The following is a 20,849-nucleotide window of genomic DNA, read 5'->3' on the forward strand; positions in this document are numbered from 1 at the left end:
ACACACACACACACACACACACACACACACACACACACAGAGCCATGAGAGCACCAAGTTTAACAGAACGTTATTTACTATGTAACGTTTCACCGTTGCTTCTTTAACTTTACTGCTTACAGCAGTGGTTCCCGAAGTGGGGGCCCCCAAGGGTTCTTGAGGGGGTTCCAGGGGTTCTGCAACAAAAATTGAATAATTCATTTTCACTATAAGGCAAGGCAAGGTGGCTTTATTTATATAGCACATTTTAGCACAAGGCAATTCAAAGTGATTTACGTAACACATTAAAGAACAGAAAAACTTAATTAAAAAGAATATGACAACAGCTAAAATAGAATAAGCAACAAAATACTAAAGTTACAGTGCAGTATCAGAAATGAACAGTTAATTGATTTAAAAAGGATCAAAAATAAAACTCTTCAGATTGCATCCATAGTAAGACAATAACAGAATGCATGACTATTTTGGTCATTGGCTTTATACACTTTCTGTTATAACACATCTAAAAGCAAAAATCCTTTCAGATAAAGACCCTGGAATAAAGTCAAATCAAATGTGGTCCGTGGTCTTGTGTCATTTTAGTGGTCCGCAGCGCAAAAAACATTTGGGAACCTCTGGCAGTGCAATTCATGATATAAATGATTCATGTGCTCCAGTTTCAGGGTCATGGTATTGTGCATGCTGGCTCCCTCCACGTTACTTACCTTACTGTTATAAGTAACACCTTTTTCCAGCCATGACCAGTTATAACATCTCCCATGATAAAAGGGGAGGAGAGCGCTAATGAGGGACAAAAAGGGAAAACACCTGTGTGGGTGTAATGACCACAAAGTAACAGCTGATCAACACAAGATTGCGCTAGTCAGTTTGAATAGGAATCAGCCAGTGTCCTTATTTTAAATACAGTATAAGTATTAAACACACAGTTATTTATTCAGAAAGAGAAGGGGCTATACTTTGTTTGCTGCCTTCTTAATGTTCTGAATGTTAAGTACAGAACCTTTAAAGAGTGGAGATGGAAATTAGAGCTGGGGAACAGAGGATATCAGCTGGTCATTCTGTGCTGCTTTGTAGAAAGCCCTGTGTGTTGCCAGGTAACCGATGTCACTGAAAAATTCAACTTCAAAGGGGATGGTGTGTCTGTTTTCACTGTTTGTAGTTTCACTGTAGATGTATATCTATGTGTTTGGTTTTCTGTGCATCTTTGCATAATGTGTGTGCTTGTGTGTGTGTGTGTGTAACATATATAGTTTTGGCTTTCTGTACAGTAAGTAAGATGCATGGATGGGTCCAGTATTCAGTTTACATGCACTTTAGTAATTTGATTATTTCTCACATTTCTCTGCAGTCACCTGATTCCATAAACAAAGACATGTTTTCATTTAGCCCTGTGACTCTTCCTTGGGGACCTCTCACCCAAAGCGTGAAATACTAATAGGTTGTGTGACCAACCTCCAACAGTACTTTAATTTCATGTGTTGCTTAGACAAGGCAGTGCCCCCCGAGCTTCCCATAGTGATCGACCACGTCGCCCTGAAAGACATCCTGGGACCTCCGCTGTTTGAAATGGAGGTAAGTGCTCTTGCAGCTCATGGATATAAAGGCAGCCTGTGACGATGTTTTACAGCTCAGCTGCTGTACTTACAGTCAAAATAATGCAGTTTGCCTTTTAGCAAGCATTTGCTCTTTTTTCTCATATTTAGTCTTTTTCATCCCTCTTTTCTTTGTTCTCCTCCCTCTATGCTTCTCTTGCCCTTCTTTATACCTTTTCATCTTACTTCCCTCTCTCCCTCCTTCACTAACATGTTGGCCTTGTGTTTCACATTCATTCCTTAAATGTTGAAATTATTTAAAAGATTGTAAACTCTCCTTAAAGCTGCTCTATATATCTTTTGATTATTCTACCAACTACAGTTTCACAGATGTTTTTGTGTGTGTGTGTGTGTGTGTGTGTGTGTGTGTGTGTGTGTAAAGGTGTCTGAGAGGCTCACCCTGCCCGGTGTGGCTGTGGGCCTGGCCTGGACCCCCCTCGGTGGGGAGATCCTGTTTGTGGAGGCCAGTCGAATGGAGGGAGAAGGTCAGCTAACTTTAACCGGTCAGCTGGGAGACGTTATGAAAGAATCCGCCCATTTGGCTATCAGCTGGCTCAGGGCCAACGCTAAAACCTACCAGCTCACCAACAGTGAGTTCACACACATGTTGATGTTGAGGCACTGTACATGCCTTTACAGAATCACATAATTCACAGATTACAAATTGTCTTTAAACCCGACATTTGTCTGGGTTTGAACAGTGGTGGGAGGTCCAGACCCGCTAGAAGCAACAGACATCCACCTCCACTTCCCTGCTGGAGCTGTCACCAAGGATGGCCCTTCTGCAGGTGTTACCATAGTAACCTGCCTAGCCTCGCTGTTTAGCGGCCGATTGGTGAGATCAGACGTTGCCATGACAGGAGAGATCACCTTAAGAGGACTGGTGCTGCCGGTGGGTTTTCACATTTCAGCCATAGACTGTAAAATAGTGGATGTAGAATTGTGACGTCACCCATGGGTTTGTGGACTGCTGTTTTGAAGCCTCGAGCTTGGCGATTTGGGGATACGGGTGTTGCGGGAGGGTGGAACTGGGGAGGATGATGCAGCCAAGACATTTTTAATTATGGTTGTAATGACGCTGTGCAACGCTAATCATTAAAGAGGGAAAGTTGATGGTTTTTACCCCTTCTGAAACGAGTCATCCAGCAGAGTTTTACCGAGGGGTAAACGCGGGCCTCTGAGTACTGGCGCCATTCATCTGCATCTACAGCAGTACAGAAAAACTTGGTTGGCAAATTGCCAAACAAGACATTTTTAGGTGACCAAATGTTCCAATTAACTTTGATGAAGTGAAAACACATAGTCAGAGGGTTAAAGGTTAAGATAAAAACTAGGACAACACCAAAAAACAAGTTCACGGCTATTTTTAGATACACAGGGCCATGGTAAGCCTTGCTAAGCTTCTGTCCTGATTGACAGGTTGACGTTTAGCCACGCCCCTAAAGCATCCCTTATTTATTGTCAATTTTAAAATAATGGGACCATAATTTACAAAATGAACATCAAGCTGTATTGAAAGAAGACAACAAGTGCAACCACTCATCACGAGTGGCGTTGCCCTGCTGAAAATGAGATAGAAGGCAGATTAAAGGCACATCAGGCACTTTTGGCTTATTTTTTCAGGCCTGTAAGCTTTGTCCATTATTTTTGCAGTCTATGATTTCAACACATAATACAATGTAAAACCATCTGCAGCTTTATCAGACGGGATTGGTCTGTTTTCCTCAGGTGGGCGGAATCAAGGACAAGGTCCTGGCGGCCCACAGGGCAGGAGTGAAGCGTGTCATCCTCCCCAAACGCAACGAGAAGGACCTGGAGGAGCTCCCAGCTAACGTCCGAGCCAACCTCGACTTTGTCACGGCTGCGAACCTGGACCAGGTCCTGAACGCCGCCTTTGATGGAGGGTTTCCAGGGACAGCCAGCACCCACACACACCCTCAGCTGAGCAGCAAACTGTAACCCGCTGATAAAAACACACAAACACACACTCTTCATGTTCACAGGATTACTTTCCTATTGAAGAAATAATTTGAGGGAAATCAAGCTACAATTCAGAGTCAAGCCCTGTGACAGGATTCGGTTAAAATTAACATGGACAAGTGTTACAGGTAAAGCATCGTTGTTATTCACATATTGGCTCTATAGCCATTCACAGCCAAGACTCCATCCAGGTCACAGCCACCACTGCATGTAATCATGTTGGTGCCTTTAAGTGTTCAGCCTTAGTTTTTCTAGACTGGCATCTGTTTTCTTGGCTATTTGCATTATATTAACAGCACTGCTCTAGCACAGGTCGAGTGGATGTGAGCTTATTAAAGCCTTAACACATTGGTGAGGCAGCACTGTTTTGATTTAGGTTGATTGTTAAAGTTTGTGCTGAAAAGAAACGTAAAGTAAAGGTAAATTTGCTGATATGTTTTTCTTTTTGTATGTGATTGAGGCTGATGAGTTTTGATCTGATGGTCTGATGGTGTGGTGCAGCCTGATTCCAGCCATTTCGGTTTTACCAGTAAATGCAATGTTGAAATTTCTTAGCTGTGCAAATGTTACAGCAACTGTTAAGAAAAGACTACATTTAGTTTGGTCATACTGTTGTAAGTATCAGATCCCTTACTGAGCCCCTGCCTGCCTGAAGTGTGAAAACACTTTCCCTGGACCAACATTCTTATTCCAAAATGCCATTTTTCTGGCAGAAGTGATCAGACCTATTTAATGTCTGGAATCCTGTGCACCTGTAGCTGACATTGTATGGAGAAAGATTAAGGGTTGGAGAATTTCAGGAATAATCAAGGTAGAAACTTTCGATGGGAAGTAATGGGAATGAAATGAAAATATCTGGGTTAACTGCTCAGGCTGTATTTACCATGTCATATGTAGATAGAAACAAAGCTTTATGAAGAGACAGCATCCATTAATTTGCTGAATAAATCCATTAATTTGTCAAATGCAAAAAATGTGAGTGAGCTAGCTAGCTAGCTAACAAGTTAATTAATGGGGAAGGGTAGTTTTGAAAATTCAAGCTGACCAAGTTGGCGGTGTGCAAAATGAGGGGCCGTTTTCATCTGGTATTAAAATCCGATCTGAGTGACCACATCACAAGTGGACACCTCTATGTATAGGTGTGAATGCACCCAGGATGCATTGAGAGACAATCACTAAAACCACATTCAGAGGTGTCCACATTCTTATAGCAGTGAGACCGGGAATGTGTCCTGAGCCACATTAAAGACTACTCAACTGTGAGCGGAACTACCTACTCATTCAAAGTATTTCTCTTCTGTGCTGCCTGCTCTTATATCCCCGGCTGACTGGAACTCTGCGCAGAGCTGTTTATTAGAAAAGGCAGCCACCACTATTCAATAATATTATTCACCAATATGTAATATATTACTAGACAGCCTGAATGGCCAAAGGAACGGATGTAAAACTATTTTGCACAGCAAAAGTCTCTGATTATGGGGCCCCTGGTTAGCTCACCTGGTAGAGCGGGGCCCCATATATGTAGAGGTTTACGCCTCGACACAGGTTTGACTCTGACCTGTGGCCCTTTGCTGCATGTCATTCCCCTTCTCTTTCCTCTTTCAAGTCTAAGCTGTCCTATCAAAATAAAGGACTAAAATCCCCCAAAAATAATCTTAAAAAAAGGAAAAAAGCCTCTGATTTTTTTGGTATTTAAAGGGGAACCATGCGGTTTGTTTTTTTGCTCGTAGGTTTCTCTATAGAGACTCCTCTACAGCTTCGGAATAGATACTTCCTATGTTTATGTGTACCTTGCTCGGTCAATCGGCTGTTTCCTTTTTCCTTCCATTCCTCCGACTGCTTTCCTAGCTTTCTGCTTCTTTTTTTCTGGCTCAGCCATGACAATAGTGTGAAAAACTCCATCACTACCTTGTTGTTATAGCTAGCTAGTTCCTGAATGGGGGCGTGTATGCGTGCAGTGCCGTGAAGCAATTTGCATGTTGGAGTTGTAAATAGATCTTCCTGGATCTCAAAGCCCGACATCTCTGGTTCAAGTTCTTACCGGACACCCTACAGCGGGCCAGTGTTTCAGTAGCCAGTTTTCAGTAGTTTTTACAAGCCTATTGCCTATATTTTTGTAATATAATAAACACTGTTACACTTTTTGAAAATATGTCAGCTTGTGTAGGCCTATCAGTGCTTTCTAACTATATTTAACACACACCGTGATAATACCGAAAACCGTGATAATTTTGGTCACTATAACCGTGAGGTTAAATTTTCATACCGTTACATCCCTAAAGTAGAAATAATATGGAAACTAAACTCCAGCCTACAGAGATCCAGTAAGAAGCGTCACATGTACTGAGAGCTGAACACAGAGAGACTTCTCAAATGTCTTTATCTCCTGCAAAGGACCCGCCGCCCATCAGGAGACCTCCTTCTGTCGCCACACACACCGTAGGCAGCGCTTTTTCATTAGTCATAGCAAGTTTCTAATGTATGATTTATGTGAGAGTAACAACTGCCATTTATAAACCCGCTCACACACAACCAGCCTATATGCAAACGGAAATGATGAACTGTATGTGTTTATTTGCATATAGAGCGGGGAAGTGAGATCTGATCACGAGTGGCCACTTAGGACGCATTTGAAAACACATGTGCTGCCAGGTGAAAACGCACACACCTAGAGCTGTCCACCTTCGATTCCATCACTCAGGATGTTAAAACCAGGTAAAAACGCACACCCCTAGAGCTGTCCTCCTTCGATTCCATCTCTCAGGACAGATGTTAAAAACAGGTGAAAACAGGCCCTCAAGGTTTAAAGTGAGCACTTCTAGAGAAAATGTTTGACAAAGAATGGATGGAAATAGATGAATTAAAGCTGTAGTGCCTAATTTTTTTATATTAATGAATGTCCTTTACATTCAAGCACGGGATTAGTATTACCCAGTGACCTCTAGTCATTTGTAATCAAATCATTACGAAGGTTGTCTGTAATCTTAATCCCATGCAAATAGGCCATGTCTTTAATTTGTCAAGTAAAGATTCCCCTGCAAATGGCTGCGGCAGAGATAGAGCACCTTGAGCCAAGTGCGTTGCGGCGGCCTCGCCCTGGCTGGCCAGATCAGCTCCACAAAACTCTCTGTATTTCTCAGTATGATAATGTTTACAAGATTGGGTCATACGGCGACTTTTGCAAGCAGAAGCTCAAATAAAGATAATTACCTATTCTGAAGAGTCTGTTTTTTTAATCCTCCGTGTCCTCCTGGACTACTTGCAATTGCATGGAGGTGGTGTGCGATCACATAAGATAGTATTGAGTACAAGATTTTAATTTTAGAGATGGGTGGTGTAGAATACCAGTGTTAACTAATAACTTTGACACAACTCTGATTTCAAACTAAACCAAGATGCACTTGTGTCTTGTTAACTAACAAAAAATTAAGAGATCAATTAAAGATGCTTGAAATCTTGAGAAAGGGCTTTTTTATTCCTGCAGTGAGGGACAATTAAATGCACACAGCAGGGGAACAACTGTATCAGTATGTGTGAACATGTATCCCAGCTGAATTCACTCAGAAACAGAAACATTTAGATTTTCAACTCTGTGCTACAGATGGGATTTGTTCTCCCTCCCCTGTAGCGTTATAATGTGAAACACCAGCGTGCTGTGTGGTTTTTCCATATTTAGACAGCCATGAAAAGATTAACGGACTCATGCACAAATGCATTAATAAAAGCCAAGAACATCAAAAGAGTTATGCGTGTACAAAACAGATTTTGCAAACAGCAACTGTGTGCATTCTAGGAATATACTTTCTTGCAACTAAAATACGCAAGCCGTGCGCAGGGGCAGCTCACCTGGTGGGGCAGCTCACCTGGTGGGGCAGCTCACCTGGTGGGGCAAGATACCTGGTGGGGCAGATCACCTGGTGGGGTAGATCACCTGGTGGGGCAGATCACCTGGTGGGGCAGATCACCTGGTGGGGTAGATCACCTGGTGGGGTAGATCACCTGGTGGGGTAGATCACCTGGTAGAGCGCTCGCCCTGATACAGAGGAGGTTCAGTCTTTGATGCTGCGGCCACGGGTTTGGTTCTGACCTGTGGCCCTTTGCTCCCCCTTTCTCCCCCCAGTCATGTCTAAGCTGTACTATCAAAAATAAAAGCCTAATTATTAAAGCCTAATTATTAAAAAGCCTAATTATTAAAAGCTATTTTTGGGGATTAATCTGTTGTGTTGTTACTTTTTCAAATGATAAAAAAAACAAGCGTCTTGGCTAGTTTAAGACCGACACAGTTGTTTAAATAGCAAATTCCCCTGCGCCCATGGGCGTGCTAGTCTAAAGGCCGTTTATTGTGGCGAGTGGATAGTGCCATGGAGAACTGACCGAGAGTCGTTGGACTCGTTTACGTTTGGATTGACTACACCATCGCCACTGTACATCGTAGTTGATTAGTAGGCCGCAACACCTAAGAGTTGTCCCCAGACAAAAGGTATTGAGTGAATTCAAGTCAATCAATATACAGTAAGCCTATATTATAGTCTATAAGTTTAAATGTATTTCATGTCCCGGGCCCTTTATCCATTATACAAGTTGCTCTAAAGGAACTGACAGTATAAAAATAATACGATGAATTAAATTCTAGTACCTCATCAGCGTATGTGACCTATACTGTTGGAAGAATGCATTGTAACTCTAACATTGATTGAACATTGGCACCATCTACTGGATCATTTGCACCAATTACCTTACTGTTTTAATTACCTCTTATAATTGCCATTTCTCTGATTTTAAACTTGAAATGTTCCCATTTGTGTATGTGATTCCCTTCGTTAATAACAAATATGCTATTGGCTGTTTTTTGACTAAATAGCAAAACTCATCATCTTTTAATAAATTATTATTTAGTTTCCAATAACCACGTATAGGCCTATTACCATTTTGTTGTTTTGTTCCTACTAGATGAATTGAAATGAATTTATGATAAAGGCATAACTATGTGATGACTCTGACACAAATTGCAGACAAGAGGGAGATATAAGCCATAGACCAATTCTAGACTGTAGGGATCGACTGACGTTGCTCCAGGTAAATGTATTAATGTCAGGGTTTAAAAATGGCCTATAACTATAATCTATAACTGCCAGTTGTTCCCAAATATATGCAGTACTTTTGAATCTAGAATGTGGGATTAATATTACAGGTACTCTATCTACAAGATCATCTGGAGCATCATTATCATCACCTCCAACAATCAAGAATGCATCTTTATATTTGTTTTAAAGGCTTCAAGTTTCATACAAAGTTAAAAAAAAAGATTATTTTGGCTAAAACTGTATTGTATACTTCTATAAATTGCAAACTATAAAGAAATTGTCTAGTTTAAAAACCAAGATTATCTATCTACCCTCATTTGGGATCACTGATTCAACTACATCTCCTTTAGAATGGTTAAGGAGAATGGTGACACTTGCTGATTGTTGAGATGCATGCAATATAATTTATTCCAAAATTTCACATCACTGTCCACCAAATGAGTCTCTTGTAAAAAAAAAAAAATAGAATCAGCATTTTTTTGTCTACTGAACAAAAAAATGTATTTCCTTTTGGTGCTGTCACGTATACCCCTGACATTAAAAGATATTATTTTTAAAGAACTAAAAAAGAAGTCTGTCATAATGAAATAAAAAGGCAAAAATCTTTAAAGGTTAAAGGAACTAGTTAAGGTAAAGATACTCTAAGATAGGAAATATTAAGGATTAGCTCACCGTCAAGTGGAAAGCTCTGAACTCGAGTACCTCTATGAACTCCGAAATTCTTTAATTTTAACTATTGGAGTGAACATATTGCCCTTTTAATTATACATAGGGAGAACAAAATAACCCATTAAGAGTGGGTAATATATTTAACTTGAACATTTTACCTCACATTAAAAAACGTTTCCCGAGTCTCTGAACCATTATTGCAGTCGAGGTAGTGGCACTTTCTACCTACATGTAGTAGTTGTGAAATTACAAACGTATAAAAGCCCTGACGGCTCGATTTTTTTAAAGGAACCTGAACCCGGGCTGTGTGAATTAGGCTACTCTGTAGATGGAGCATTTTGAAACTCAGTATTTATGTAGCACCTAAACCTGCTTTAAACTTAAAAAAAACACATGGAAATCTCACTTTTTTCAATATAGGAGCTTTAAGAAGTCCTTCATCCCAGGTGCCATTAATCTAACTGATAAAGGCTGAAATCTCTGTGAGTCTGTGGTGTATGGTGACGTAACCAAGTGGTGTCTCATTTCATAGGGGTATGTTTTCATGCCTAGCCCTTACCACGAGGTTTCAAAGTCAAAGTCAAAGTACCTTTGTTAGTCTCCCTAAGGAGAAATTTGTTTTGGACACTGAGTAACTTACTCTGCTCCAAGAGTTACAGACGCAACGACACGCACAGGGTTAAAAACAATAAAAGACAAATGTACAGTCAACATATGTGGGCTACTCAAAGGGCTGTGCAAATTGCAGATTTACCATTTTCTAAACTAAAATAAGATAAAAGCCATCCTTCAGAAAACAAAAAAACAATTAAAAACAATTTCATTCATTCTTTTAATCCATCACAGTTGATGAAAATGATGAATGAAATTGTTTTTAATTGTTTTGACAGCCAAGGGCTAGGGGTAAGACAGAGAAATGAGACTCAGCCTAACACAACACTTACAGCGATGCTTATGAGTGTAACGCTGGCCACTTACTAATGGGAAATGTTGTTTGATTTTATTTGTGAAAATGTGACCATATAAATGGAACAGCGTGTTATGATTCAACTACAATCATATGCATCTCTACATCCACCTGACCATGCTTCTCTGTCTTGTCTCAGGAGATTAAATGTCTCAACCAAAAGTTGAGGTTTCTTCACAAGAGAATGCAGGTGGGTCATTGGGATCAAACATAATAAAACATTAGAATCTGTAGAAATATTAAAACTATGTTGAGCAATGTGAGGGTGTGCCTCATTCAGTTCATATTATAAACGCTTCTATTGGACTACCTCCAGATTGTTAAGGCTTGGTTTGAACAACACACCGAATTGTTGGAATGTAAGACATAGGAAGACCAATTATTTCATGTCCTATGGTCCTGTGATATGTTCCAGGAATTTTGGACCGGGACACATGGGACCCAGGTTCTATTCAGCCCATGATTATTTGTTCTGAAAGATTGGTCAATCCAATGCGGAATAGATAAGTACATAAAAAGTTGGGTCCAGGCTAGTTCAATGATTGCCAGACAGATTATTTTAAGAGCATGGAGGAATGAAGGGGTGTTGTCAATCCAGGAATGGGCTTGTAGATGGTTATGATGGCAGCATTTGAAAAAATGTCATATAAACAGTTTGCCTGATTGGATGTCTATACTAGAAAGTGGGAAAGGTACCTGAGCTTTCTGGAGGGCTCCTAATTGCTCGGATTTGCCCAGCCTGGAGACCCTCCCGTCTCATGCCATCCCGGCTGGTAAACTCTAAATTACCAGCAACTCCATAGCACCAGCAATAAGAAATCTCTGGTGCCACCACTGATTATGTCCGCGCTGTCACCCAGAAATTTCTGGCCTACGGCTCAGTTGGTTCTGGGGCTGATCTAAGATGGCGACCTGTGCAGACGTCTTATTCTGAGCTCCGAGACTCTGACCATGTACCATTATTTAAATTGACTTAATGAGACTATGCCATCATAAACGAAGGAGTGGAACATTGCTCTTGCATCTTGTAAGTTCATTTGCCCGAACAAAAGGACTTTTGCTGGTCAGATTTTGTGAAATAGAAACTAGCTTACAAACTGTTAGTTGTTAGCCAAAGTTTTGCTAAATCAGGACACGTGCTCAGGGCTGCGCTTTGTCACCAATCCTGTTTGTAGTATTTATGGATAGGATTTCGAGGCGTAGTCGGGGTGGGGAGGGGTTGCAGTTTGGTGGGCTCAGGATCTCATCGCTGCTTTTTGCAGTTGATGTGGTCCTGATGGCATCACTGCACTCACTGGATCGGTTCGCAGCTGAGTGTGAAGCTGCTGGGATGAGGACCAGCACCTCTAAATCTGAGGCCATGGTTCTCAGCAGGAAAGTGGAGTGCCTTCTTCAGGTAGGAAATGAGTCCTTACCCCAAGTGAAGGAGTTTAAGATCATTGGGGTCTTGTTCGTGAGTGAGGGGACCATGGAGCGGGAGATTGGTCGGAGAATCGGAGCAGCGGGAAAATTGGGCATACTTATTTAAATAATACGTTTTTCATCATGAGGAAACATCCAACAGGGTTGTGTAATAGATGTCAAGAACCAGAAACCGTGCAATTAAATGTAGGAAATATAATGGAGGGAATGAGAAGAGCAGGACTGAGGTGAAGTGGATTGGGAAACATACTGGAATGTGGAGGAGGTGAACAAGGCAAGAGATATCTGATTAGTTTTTTAACGGTAGCTGAGTTGGACAGAATCTGAGTAACTAGCTGGCCACTGTGGGTGAAATGTGACACCAGTAGTTGGCGGTAGTGCAGCGCAATGGATGCAAACCGACGTTAAAATATACAGAAGAAAAAAAAGACACCAATAAACACCAACAAAGAAGAATACTTGTAACTGAGGAAACTAGCTAGCAAACCTGTCCTAGTTGTTCAGGTCAAAAGTTCCTTTATCTCTGCTGGTGCTAATACACCCGTAGGGAAAACAGATGGAAAAACAAAAACAAATTATGTGAATGTTAAAAATGCAATTGTTCTTTTCAAAAGGCGTTGAATCTGTGTTGGCATCTTTGTTTCAAGACGGTGACTTTGGCACGGTGAGATGCTGTCAAAGTAAAAACACGGTGAGTAACGTTACACTGTGAGCTCCTGCTTGTGTTATGGGCAAACACACAATGAGACAAGCAGCTTGGACACCTGCTTGTTTTGTATTATGTAACGGTTACAGTTACCTTCCGCTACTAGTTTTCTGTCACAACTATTTGTCAGTATCAGTGGTGAACGTTGAGGAAGGGTAGATAGCTACATCTACTGAAGTAACATACTGGAGGAGTTTGAATTAACGTTAAGTATTTTTATTGTATGCTACTTTATAGGCCCAACTTACTTGTACTCCTCTACATTCCAGGGAGAAAATAGTATATTCCAGTACATTTGTTTTACAGCTATAGTTTTACTTTGCAGGAAATATATTAAAACGGTCTATATCCGAAGTTCTACTTCCGGGATTGATCTGGTGCTGGATTTCTGAGGACTAGGTGCTCCTCAGACCTCTGCAGGGTAAATCCAGACAGCTAGCCAGACTATCTGTCCAATCTGAGTTTCTCTCGCATGACTAAAACGACTTTTGAACTTACATCTTCCACCAAAAGAATTTCCGTTTTTTTAAATTTAGAAAAAGATTTAAAAACATTCAGTCATCGCAACATAAGATTATAGAAAAATAATTGCAACTGATATAGAATGAGACCAAGTAAAAAATAAATAAATAAATAAAATAATAATAAAAATGTGACAGACCTACCCAGATTTTCTTAATTAAATAGTTTGGCGTATATATCAGATATATAATTTTAGCTTTCTTTTTTGTTACTAATATTTAGGTGACTCAAAATGTCAATTTCAATTTGTAATAGTCTAAAAAATGGTCTTGTATTAGAAAATTTTCATTTATGAATATATAACTTACCTAGGAAAAAGAGTAACAAAAGTACATACAGTATATTTCTATCTTTACATTCAAAATATGTCATATGTTTCTCTTCAAGTGTGATTGTATGTGTTGGTTTAGATACCATATCCATTTCAAAAGTTTTCCAGAATGTAAAACAAAATGAACCAACCATAAAAAGAGATGAGTTAACGATTCTTGTTCTGTCTTACAAAAACTACAGTAATTGTCAACTGGCATGAATTTTGAGATAAACAGGTTTGTACGATATGTATTGTGCAATATTTTCAAATGTAATCCCCTCACTTTGTTTGAGATACAATATCTAAAAGGAACAAGCCACTCCTTATGCCAGTTATTTTCCAGAAAGATTTCCCACGAGGTGTTATTTTCTTTAAATTTAGAAACCATTTTCTTCTGCTTTTTAGTACAATTGCTACTCATAATATCCATACTGTTAATATAAAGAGTAAATTTAATACCAGGAACTTCAATTTTTTTAATAACTTTTCATAATTCAAATATGCCATTAGGTATAGATTTGAAAACTGAGTTGTATTTTTTTGAATGTTATCGGGAATGCTTTCTCTCTGAGAAAGGATTCATAGTTAAGTAATTGGCTATCACAATGAAAAAGATCCTTTACGAAGACAATATCTTCATCGATCCCAAAATAAGTTCCTTCTCGAGGCTATTTTGCAGCGGCTCCTTGCCGAGTTTAGTGCCGCCCATGACGATTGTGATTGGTTTAAAGAAATGCCAATAAACCAGAGCACATTTCTCTATCATGCCCAAATGCTAGTGGACTAGCCGGGCAAAGCAAGACTACCTGAAACATAGCAATGCATTTCATAAATTTATCATATGTCTTGTATGTAAAATATATTGATCCATCAGTAATAGTAATACAATATAAAAATATATTAAACACCCACTGTGGTCAGCATTATGAGCACTTTTGATACTTTAAGTACAATTTGCTGATAATCCTTTACACTTGTACGGAAGTAATATGCAGGACCTTTACTTGTAATGGCGTATTGGAGTATTGCTAAAGGAAATACTTGTTATATCACTGTTTATTATGCAGGTGATTTATTTAGGGTTTCTGCTCTCAACTAATGTTACAGTTGTGGAAATTGCAGTAAAACGTAAAAACAGAAAAAACACTACAGAAAATGGCACTGACCAGCCGCACATTCAGAACATTCAAAGGGACCGTGATCCCTGAACAGTCATGCTTATATGAAGTGACTAAAGACAGTAAATTACATTGATCAATATATGTAGAACCACGCTAAGAACAAAGTGCTGTGTTTATAATCAACAATATGTAAACCTACACTTTACAATAAAAGTGAATTATCTATGTCCCATTCACTTCACAGTCCTGATTTCAGAGTTCCCCCTTTCTGTACCCTGCAGCTAAATACATTTCAGTAAAATAATGATGCTTAATAGTTGAGTTAATGTTTTTTTTTTTATTATTATGAATGTTTCCTATGATAGATGCCATCACTGTTATTGGGATTTGGGCTATTGGTGGGACAAAACAAGCATTTTGAAAGTCAGCCTGAGCTTTGGGAAATTTTATTGACTACATGATTAATATATGTATTAATAAAACCATGGGTGGACTGAGCATTAAGTCAATAGTCGTTAATTACCGCCATATCCACGGACCACTCGTGTGACCCGGCTTTCAGTCTGATGATTCAGCAGAATGACTCCTATAAGACCTACTATAGTCAAAATCTCATGCCTTTCTGCCTCACTATTCAGCTGCAGATCCAACCATGCCGCTCCAGTTTGTGTATAGCACCCAGGACTTTGTCAGAGATGTGCAACGAAGCAGTGGAAACAGACTTGGGATTGCATCATTGCCAGCAAAGTTTGACACGACCGTCCATGCCGGCTGGACAGACAGAATGAACAGGGGACTCTTCCGCTACCATCTGGGTGATTTACAGACGCGTATCCTGTCGGGCCCACATGGCTATGTGGCCCAGCTGAATATTCAAAGAGGCATAGAGAGAAGAAAGCCTCAGGAGATACTTAGCATTCAGCAGGCGTTTAATGCCAAGCAGTTTAATTTTAACAAAATCAATCCAGATGAAATCATTTTTGAGATGATAAAGGACGTTGAGGGAGGAAAAGAAAAGGGACAGTTGCATGAACCCTGCAGGATGGTTGTGCTGGTCAATGTCAGCCCTTTGGAGTTCGGACATTGTCTCTTTGTTCCAGATCCTTCACGCTGTTTCCCACAGATCCTGACAAGCTTCACTATTCAGGTTGGTATTGAATCTGTGCTCCTGAGCTCCGATCCTGGCTTCCGTGTCGGGTTCAATAGTCTTGGAGCATTTGCGTCCGTCAATCATTTACACCTACATGGGTATTACCTGGATCATGAGCTCAAGATAGAATCTATGCCAGTGAAGCCTCTGGTTCCTGAAAAGGGGTTTTATCGCTTATTGGACTTTCCTGCAGGCTTTTTGTTCTACACAGAATCAGAGCGGGTGGGGAAAGTGGCCAGAGCCATCTGTCAAGTCACAGATTTTCTTGTGGATGGTAATATTGCTCACAACCTGTTCTTGACTAGAGGATGTCCGCCCTGTGATCGCACACAGAACCAAAAGGATCACTGTTCAAGAAAAGGTGTTCGTATTGCTGTATGGCCCAGAACATCATGCTTTGGTGCCAAGGAGGAATCTGCCTTCAATGTTGCACTCTGTGAGCTGGCTGGACATTTACCATTTAAGAACAAGGAGGACTATGAGCTCACAACTGAGAAAGATGTAATGGATGTCATCCAGAGGTGTCTACTGCCTGATGCAGAGTTTCAAACATTGGAACAGCAGCTTACTCGTCATTTGATGGATGTATAATGTATAGACGTTAAAGCCTTTTTGAATCCTGTGTTGGGAGTTTGAAGGAACTAGGTCAGAAGCTTCACAAGTTCTGAGAAGTGTTTTTTTTTAACCTCAATTAGAAAAATGAATATCTTGACACTGGATTATACTTTGGGAGCTAAGTTGAATCTCTTTTCCTGAATCTGGTAGATGTGCACAATACCTTCTTATCTATTTTAGAATATATATTTAATGGATGTGCTGTATTAAAATGGTTTCAAATAAAATGCCATAAGCATTTTATCTAAATGTCTTTCTGATTTATTTAATAAGTTGTGTATATGAAGCAAGTCATTCAAACACAATTTGGCTTGTCAAAGCAGATGTGATCTATGACATAATTAATGGCTGCGTTCCGGTGTTCCACCTTAAGTGGTTCGACTGTTCATGCGGGCTTGCTGGCGTTGTTAATGTTAAAGTGGACGAGAGAAGGCGGCAGCAACCGGGGGGCGGTGACAAAAGGCCGCAGTCAATTTGGACACGTTTTTCGTCAGCCTTCAAAACATATAAAGGAAGTTACAAACATGTTTGCATCCTGTTGGATCATCTGTAGGCTACCTGTAGTTTACAGAAATGGTTGAGGAAATCACAGATACGTTTTTGATGGCTGAGGAAATTCAACATGCAAAGATGCCCCTTCTCATCCACGACAATCGATTTCAACAGAGAAGGTGATTTAATGCTAAATATTTCAAAGAACGGTGCACACATGGCCACAGTTCATTTAACTTAACGGGAGTGGTTTAGTTTTTCTGATTGCATTCAGTAAAAGCACTTATCAGTTTTGAGGATGATTCTAAATGATCATCAAAACAAACATGGTTATCATTTGTCAGCAGCCATATTTATAAAATAACTGCTCTAGGAAGCACAGTTGTCTTTTATAACTGTGTATAAAATTAGCTTATTCATCTAGGTTGGTTCAAAAAATACATTTTGTTGAGGAAGCTGTACCTTTGTACAATGTGACTGACTTTAAAGTCATTGCAGATTGTCGAGAGGACGAGTAGAGGTAGATTATCTGAAGTATTTTAGTAGGCTATTATCACTAATTTGTAGCCCACGTCAATTTGATCATTCATTCTTCTTTGCTATAGGATGTTACGACGATGTTGGGACCATTTTATACAAACAGACATACCAAGTTGCCTGTAACCCACGCTGTTCTTGCCTGCCTGTGGACTCTAGCCAACCAGGAGTTGTATATATAGTCGATTCATTTCTGAATCCACCATGTCAACCCATCTCCATTACTTCTGTTCCCTGGTCAACACACATCTGTCAAATCACATTTCATGGCCCACAGGGTCTTTAGTTGTCATGCATATCTCCTTTTTTCCTCCTCTTTCCTTTACATTTTTGTGAGCTAGTGTGCAGTATGCCACAGGGTGATGTGGTGCACCTCGGGTCAAATGCCAAGTTCAAAGTAGTAATACAATGTTGCAATGTTTAAAAGGCTCTAAGGAGGGTTGTAGCAAATGTGTGTCATTATAACCGCTTGAAAGACTTTAAATTTGAGACGGTTACTGTACAGTTTTAACCCTAAGGCATTTTGATTTGAAGTGCCTCTAAGTGGCAGCTCATGGTGACTGGGTGGTAAGAACCCAGGCTAAATCTATAAGCTGGGGAGTAGACGAAGAAGTAGGGCCCTGGGTGAATAGAGGTTGAGGAGTGGAGAAGACAGGAAGTTGGGTCACAACCCTTGCTATTTGTGGGTTTACTGCAGTGAAAGAGAGCCAGAACATTGAAAAGAATGGCTTACATGCATTGTAATATTCATGTTTGGCATAGTAAAAAGAGAATCTGCTAGTATGTCACTGGCATATCTGCTGTCTGAAAACATACAGATAAATATTTCAATATTTGACACCCACATGTATAATGGTATTAAGATAACTGACTATTCTGTTTTTATTCACCAGTTAGTCTTTCAGCCATTTCTCTGCTCACTCTAAGCATCACATCACCCTGGCTATCCCTTATGGTGACGCAGATTTTGTCCTCCATTGTGATCAAAACCAGGTTCTGCAGGTGCCTTTTAAACCTTAAATTGTTTGACAAGACATCCCCACATACTTGCTCTATTGTGTGGTAATTCCATTATAACTGCCAACAGGTTGGGCCTGAGTAGTAATTGCATAGTGTTTTGACAGTTTTACTGATGATATTACTACAATTGTCAAATAAACCAATACATTTATTGAAACGGAGTGAGTAATGTGAGTAATTTGTTTTTTGCAGTTATTCGATATGTAGACACAAAATAATGGTTACACAAATTTCACAGTATTAATGAACTTAATACACACAAGATGTGGTTTGTGTTTTTTTGTTATTCTCACAAACCTAACAGAAAAACAAACTTTGTACGAGTTAATTGAGTACTCTGCTTAGTTTTAATGCCATCAAATGACTTTTTACAATGGTCAAAATAATCCGACATTTTAACCTGTGGGATTCTTGAACTTAAAATATTACATTATAATTGTCACAATATGTTACACTCAGGCAGGAATGAGGACCCAAAAGCAGAGATGAGGTGGGAGCAGGTACACAAGGATTTATTTAACAAAAAGGCAGAGTTAAAAAAAAAAAAAACAGGGATGAGGTGGCAAAAACCAGAGACGAAGGAAAGGAAAGGAAACAAAGTTAAAAAAAATCCCCAAATCCCACAACCCACACATCCAAAAAGGAAAAGCAAAAACCAAAAGCAAGATGCGGGAGATACAGCGACTGGGAAAGACTCACAGGGAAGGGCAGGAACACGTCAACAGGACAAATCAATCTGACAAGAGACAAAGGGAACACAGAGGTTAAATACAAGAGGTAACGAGGAACCGGTAATACATCAGGTGAATCACATTAGGGCGGGGCAGGACAATCAGCCACACAAAAAGTAAAACTGGAGACAAGACGAGACAGAGACCAGACTTCTAAATAAAACAGGAAACCGTTTATACAGACAGACACAGGCGAACACAAGACACAAACACAGGAGACAAGACAAGACAGGACCAAAACCACAGGAGGAAAAGAAAACAAAGTGAAACCCCAAACCACAACCGTCTATACATACACATGTACGTATGTACATATATATATATATATATATGCTGTGTGTGTGTGTGTGTGTGTGTGTGTGTTTCTGGTATTTTTTCTGCATTACTGCATTTTGTAATGTCTCATTATGCTCAGCGCTCAACCCCACAAGATGGATCCTCTTAATGCACAACATGAGACTTATAGCCTACAAAATAACGTTTCATATATTACACAGAAAAAAGAAAACGAGTGGTGTTTGTTATTAAAACCCTAGTCAAAGGTTGGTGAAAAGCAATTGCGCTGCCTGCGTGTCAAACCTGCGGCCGCCTTGCTCTCGTGAGATTATTGTTGCCCACGTGTGCATGATGTCAGAGCAAGTCGGGATCAAGCAAGGGGGTAAGCCTCTCTAAGCGTAGCTCCCATGGCGCCATTTTAATGCTACGAAGCCATCACCTGCAGTTAGCATCCCATTGACGACCATTCATTTTGGCGCCACTTTGACAGTGAATAACTTTACATTTGAAGCGTTTCAAGACTATTTGTCCATTGTTTTTTTCTAAAGAAACACAACAATGTAGAAAATTTAGAAATCTTACCTTGTACCTCATGTTATGGCTCTGTAGCAGACATTTTTGTAAAAATAGGCTAATGATTGTGTCATAACCACATGACTTGCTGTATCAAAGTTGATTAATCTCTGTATTGCCAGGAGAAGCTTGCACACAGTTGCAACTTACATCAGCTGTTTAGGTTTGATTACTAATGTTAACTAGCAGGTTAGTTAGCAGTATTTAGCCTGTGTCTATGTTAACTCCTAACATATACCTACGCTCGCCATCTCTGCTGATTGGAAATGATGAATGATTGAAACTTTCAGACACATTGCCCACGTCACACATCTCACATCTTTTTTTTTTTTAAGATTATTTTTTGGGCATTTTAGGCCTTTAATAACAGGACAGTTGAGGATATGAAAGGGGAGAGAGAGGGGGAGTGACATGCAGCAAAGGGCCGCAGGCCGGATTCGAACCCGGGCCGGCTGCGTTGAGGAGTAAACCTCTATATAAATCGGCACCCGCTCTAACCACTGAGCTATCTGGGTGCCCACATCACCCATCTTTAAGATCAGTTGGAGGCTGCGCCAAGAACAATTGGATCTGTTGGTCCATTTTTTAACTGTCTATGGGATCAAGTCGGACACAAATCTAACCGGCTTTGGGCAGCGAACACCGGTGATCGATTCTGCGCAGACCTGGCTCATCTTGAAGGAGCCTAATGGTTCAACATGGCCTCCTTCACTTCCGCTCAGCCCTTGGTATGACGTCATGGCATACGTCGCACCTAGGCCACTCAGAGAGCAGAAAGGATTTTTTTCTGATTTATTTCTCACTTTTCCCAGCTTTTGGAGCTTTTTTTTTTTTAAAACACGAGCTGATTTAATAATAGATTTATTAGAAATTATGAATTATTTTGACTTATAGTTAAGATCAGAGGATGTTGAGTGGACCTCAGATGGGTAGATGTCAAAGTTTAGTCCGGATACTGTTTAGAAACCATATAAAAAATAAAAAAAAAACTCAAATGCTATCAGATTAAATAAAACACACAAAATGAAAGTAATCAATTTTACCTGAAGAACGTAAGGAATCATCCATGTTATTTTTGG

The 20,849-nt window shown here is 40.0% G+C and overlaps 2 protein-coding genes and 1 long non-coding RNA gene across 6 annotated transcripts in view; 2 read left to right on the forward strand and 1 right to left on the reverse strand.

The window, feature by feature from the left end:
- Window positions 1-3,928, forward strand: part of lonp2 (lon peptidase 2, peroxisomal) — a 21,609-nt gene extending 17,681 nt beyond the window's left edge. For both annotated transcript variants that reach the window (XM_032522751.1, XM_032522750.1), the window contains 4 exons: window positions 1,487-1,572; window positions 1,975-2,182; window positions 2,294-2,484; window positions 3,321-3,928. In XM_032522751.1, coding sequence (XP_032378642.1) covers window positions 1,487-1,572; window positions 1,975-2,182; window positions 2,294-2,484; window positions 3,321-3,551 — 716 coding nt within the window. In that variant the 3' untranslated portion in view covers window positions 3,552-3,928. The remainder of the gene's footprint in view (window positions 1-1,486; window positions 1,573-1,974; window positions 2,183-2,293; window positions 2,485-3,320) is intronic.
- Window positions 3,929-7,258: 3,330 nt separating this feature from the next.
- Window positions 7,259-20,849, reverse strand: part of LOC116693675 (uncharacterized) — a 23,977-nt gene continuing 10,386 nt past the window's right edge. Inside the window, exons 3-4 of the long non-coding RNA XR_004332969.1 lie at window positions 18,493-18,503; window positions 7,259-7,376 (exon numbers count right to left, since the gene is read on the reverse strand). This is a non-coding gene — a long non-coding RNA (uncharacterized LOC116693675). The remainder of the gene's footprint in view (window positions 7,377-18,492; window positions 18,504-20,849) is intronic.
- gdpgp1 (GDP-D-glucose phosphorylase 1) lies at window positions 11,916-16,390 on the forward strand. 3 transcript variants are annotated; one of them, XM_032522799.1, is made up of 3 exons: window positions 11,916-12,405; window positions 12,746-12,841; window positions 15,015-16,390. In XM_032522799.1, the coding sequence occupies exon 3, from the start codon at window positions 15,029-15,031 to the stop codon at window positions 16,115-16,117; it is 1,089 nt and encodes a 362-aa protein (XP_032378690.1). In that variant the 5' UTR covers window positions 11,916-12,405; window positions 12,746-12,841; window positions 15,015-15,028; the 3' UTR covers window positions 16,118-16,390. The 3 variants fall into 3 exon arrangements, with proteins under 3 accessions (XP_032378690.1, XP_032378688.1, XP_032378689.1); XM_032522797.1 differs by lacking the exon at window positions 12,746-12,841; XM_032522798.1 differs by lacking the exon at window positions 12,746-12,841 and having other exon boundaries at window positions 15,021-16,390.

Source organism: Etheostoma spectabile, chromosome 8, assembly GCF_008692095.1.
Source record: "Etheostoma spectabile isolate EspeVRDwgs_2016 chromosome 8, UIUC_Espe_1.0, whole genome shotgun sequence".
NCBI classification, from domain to species: Eukaryota; Metazoa; Chordata; class Actinopteri; order Perciformes; family Percidae; genus Etheostoma; species Etheostoma spectabile.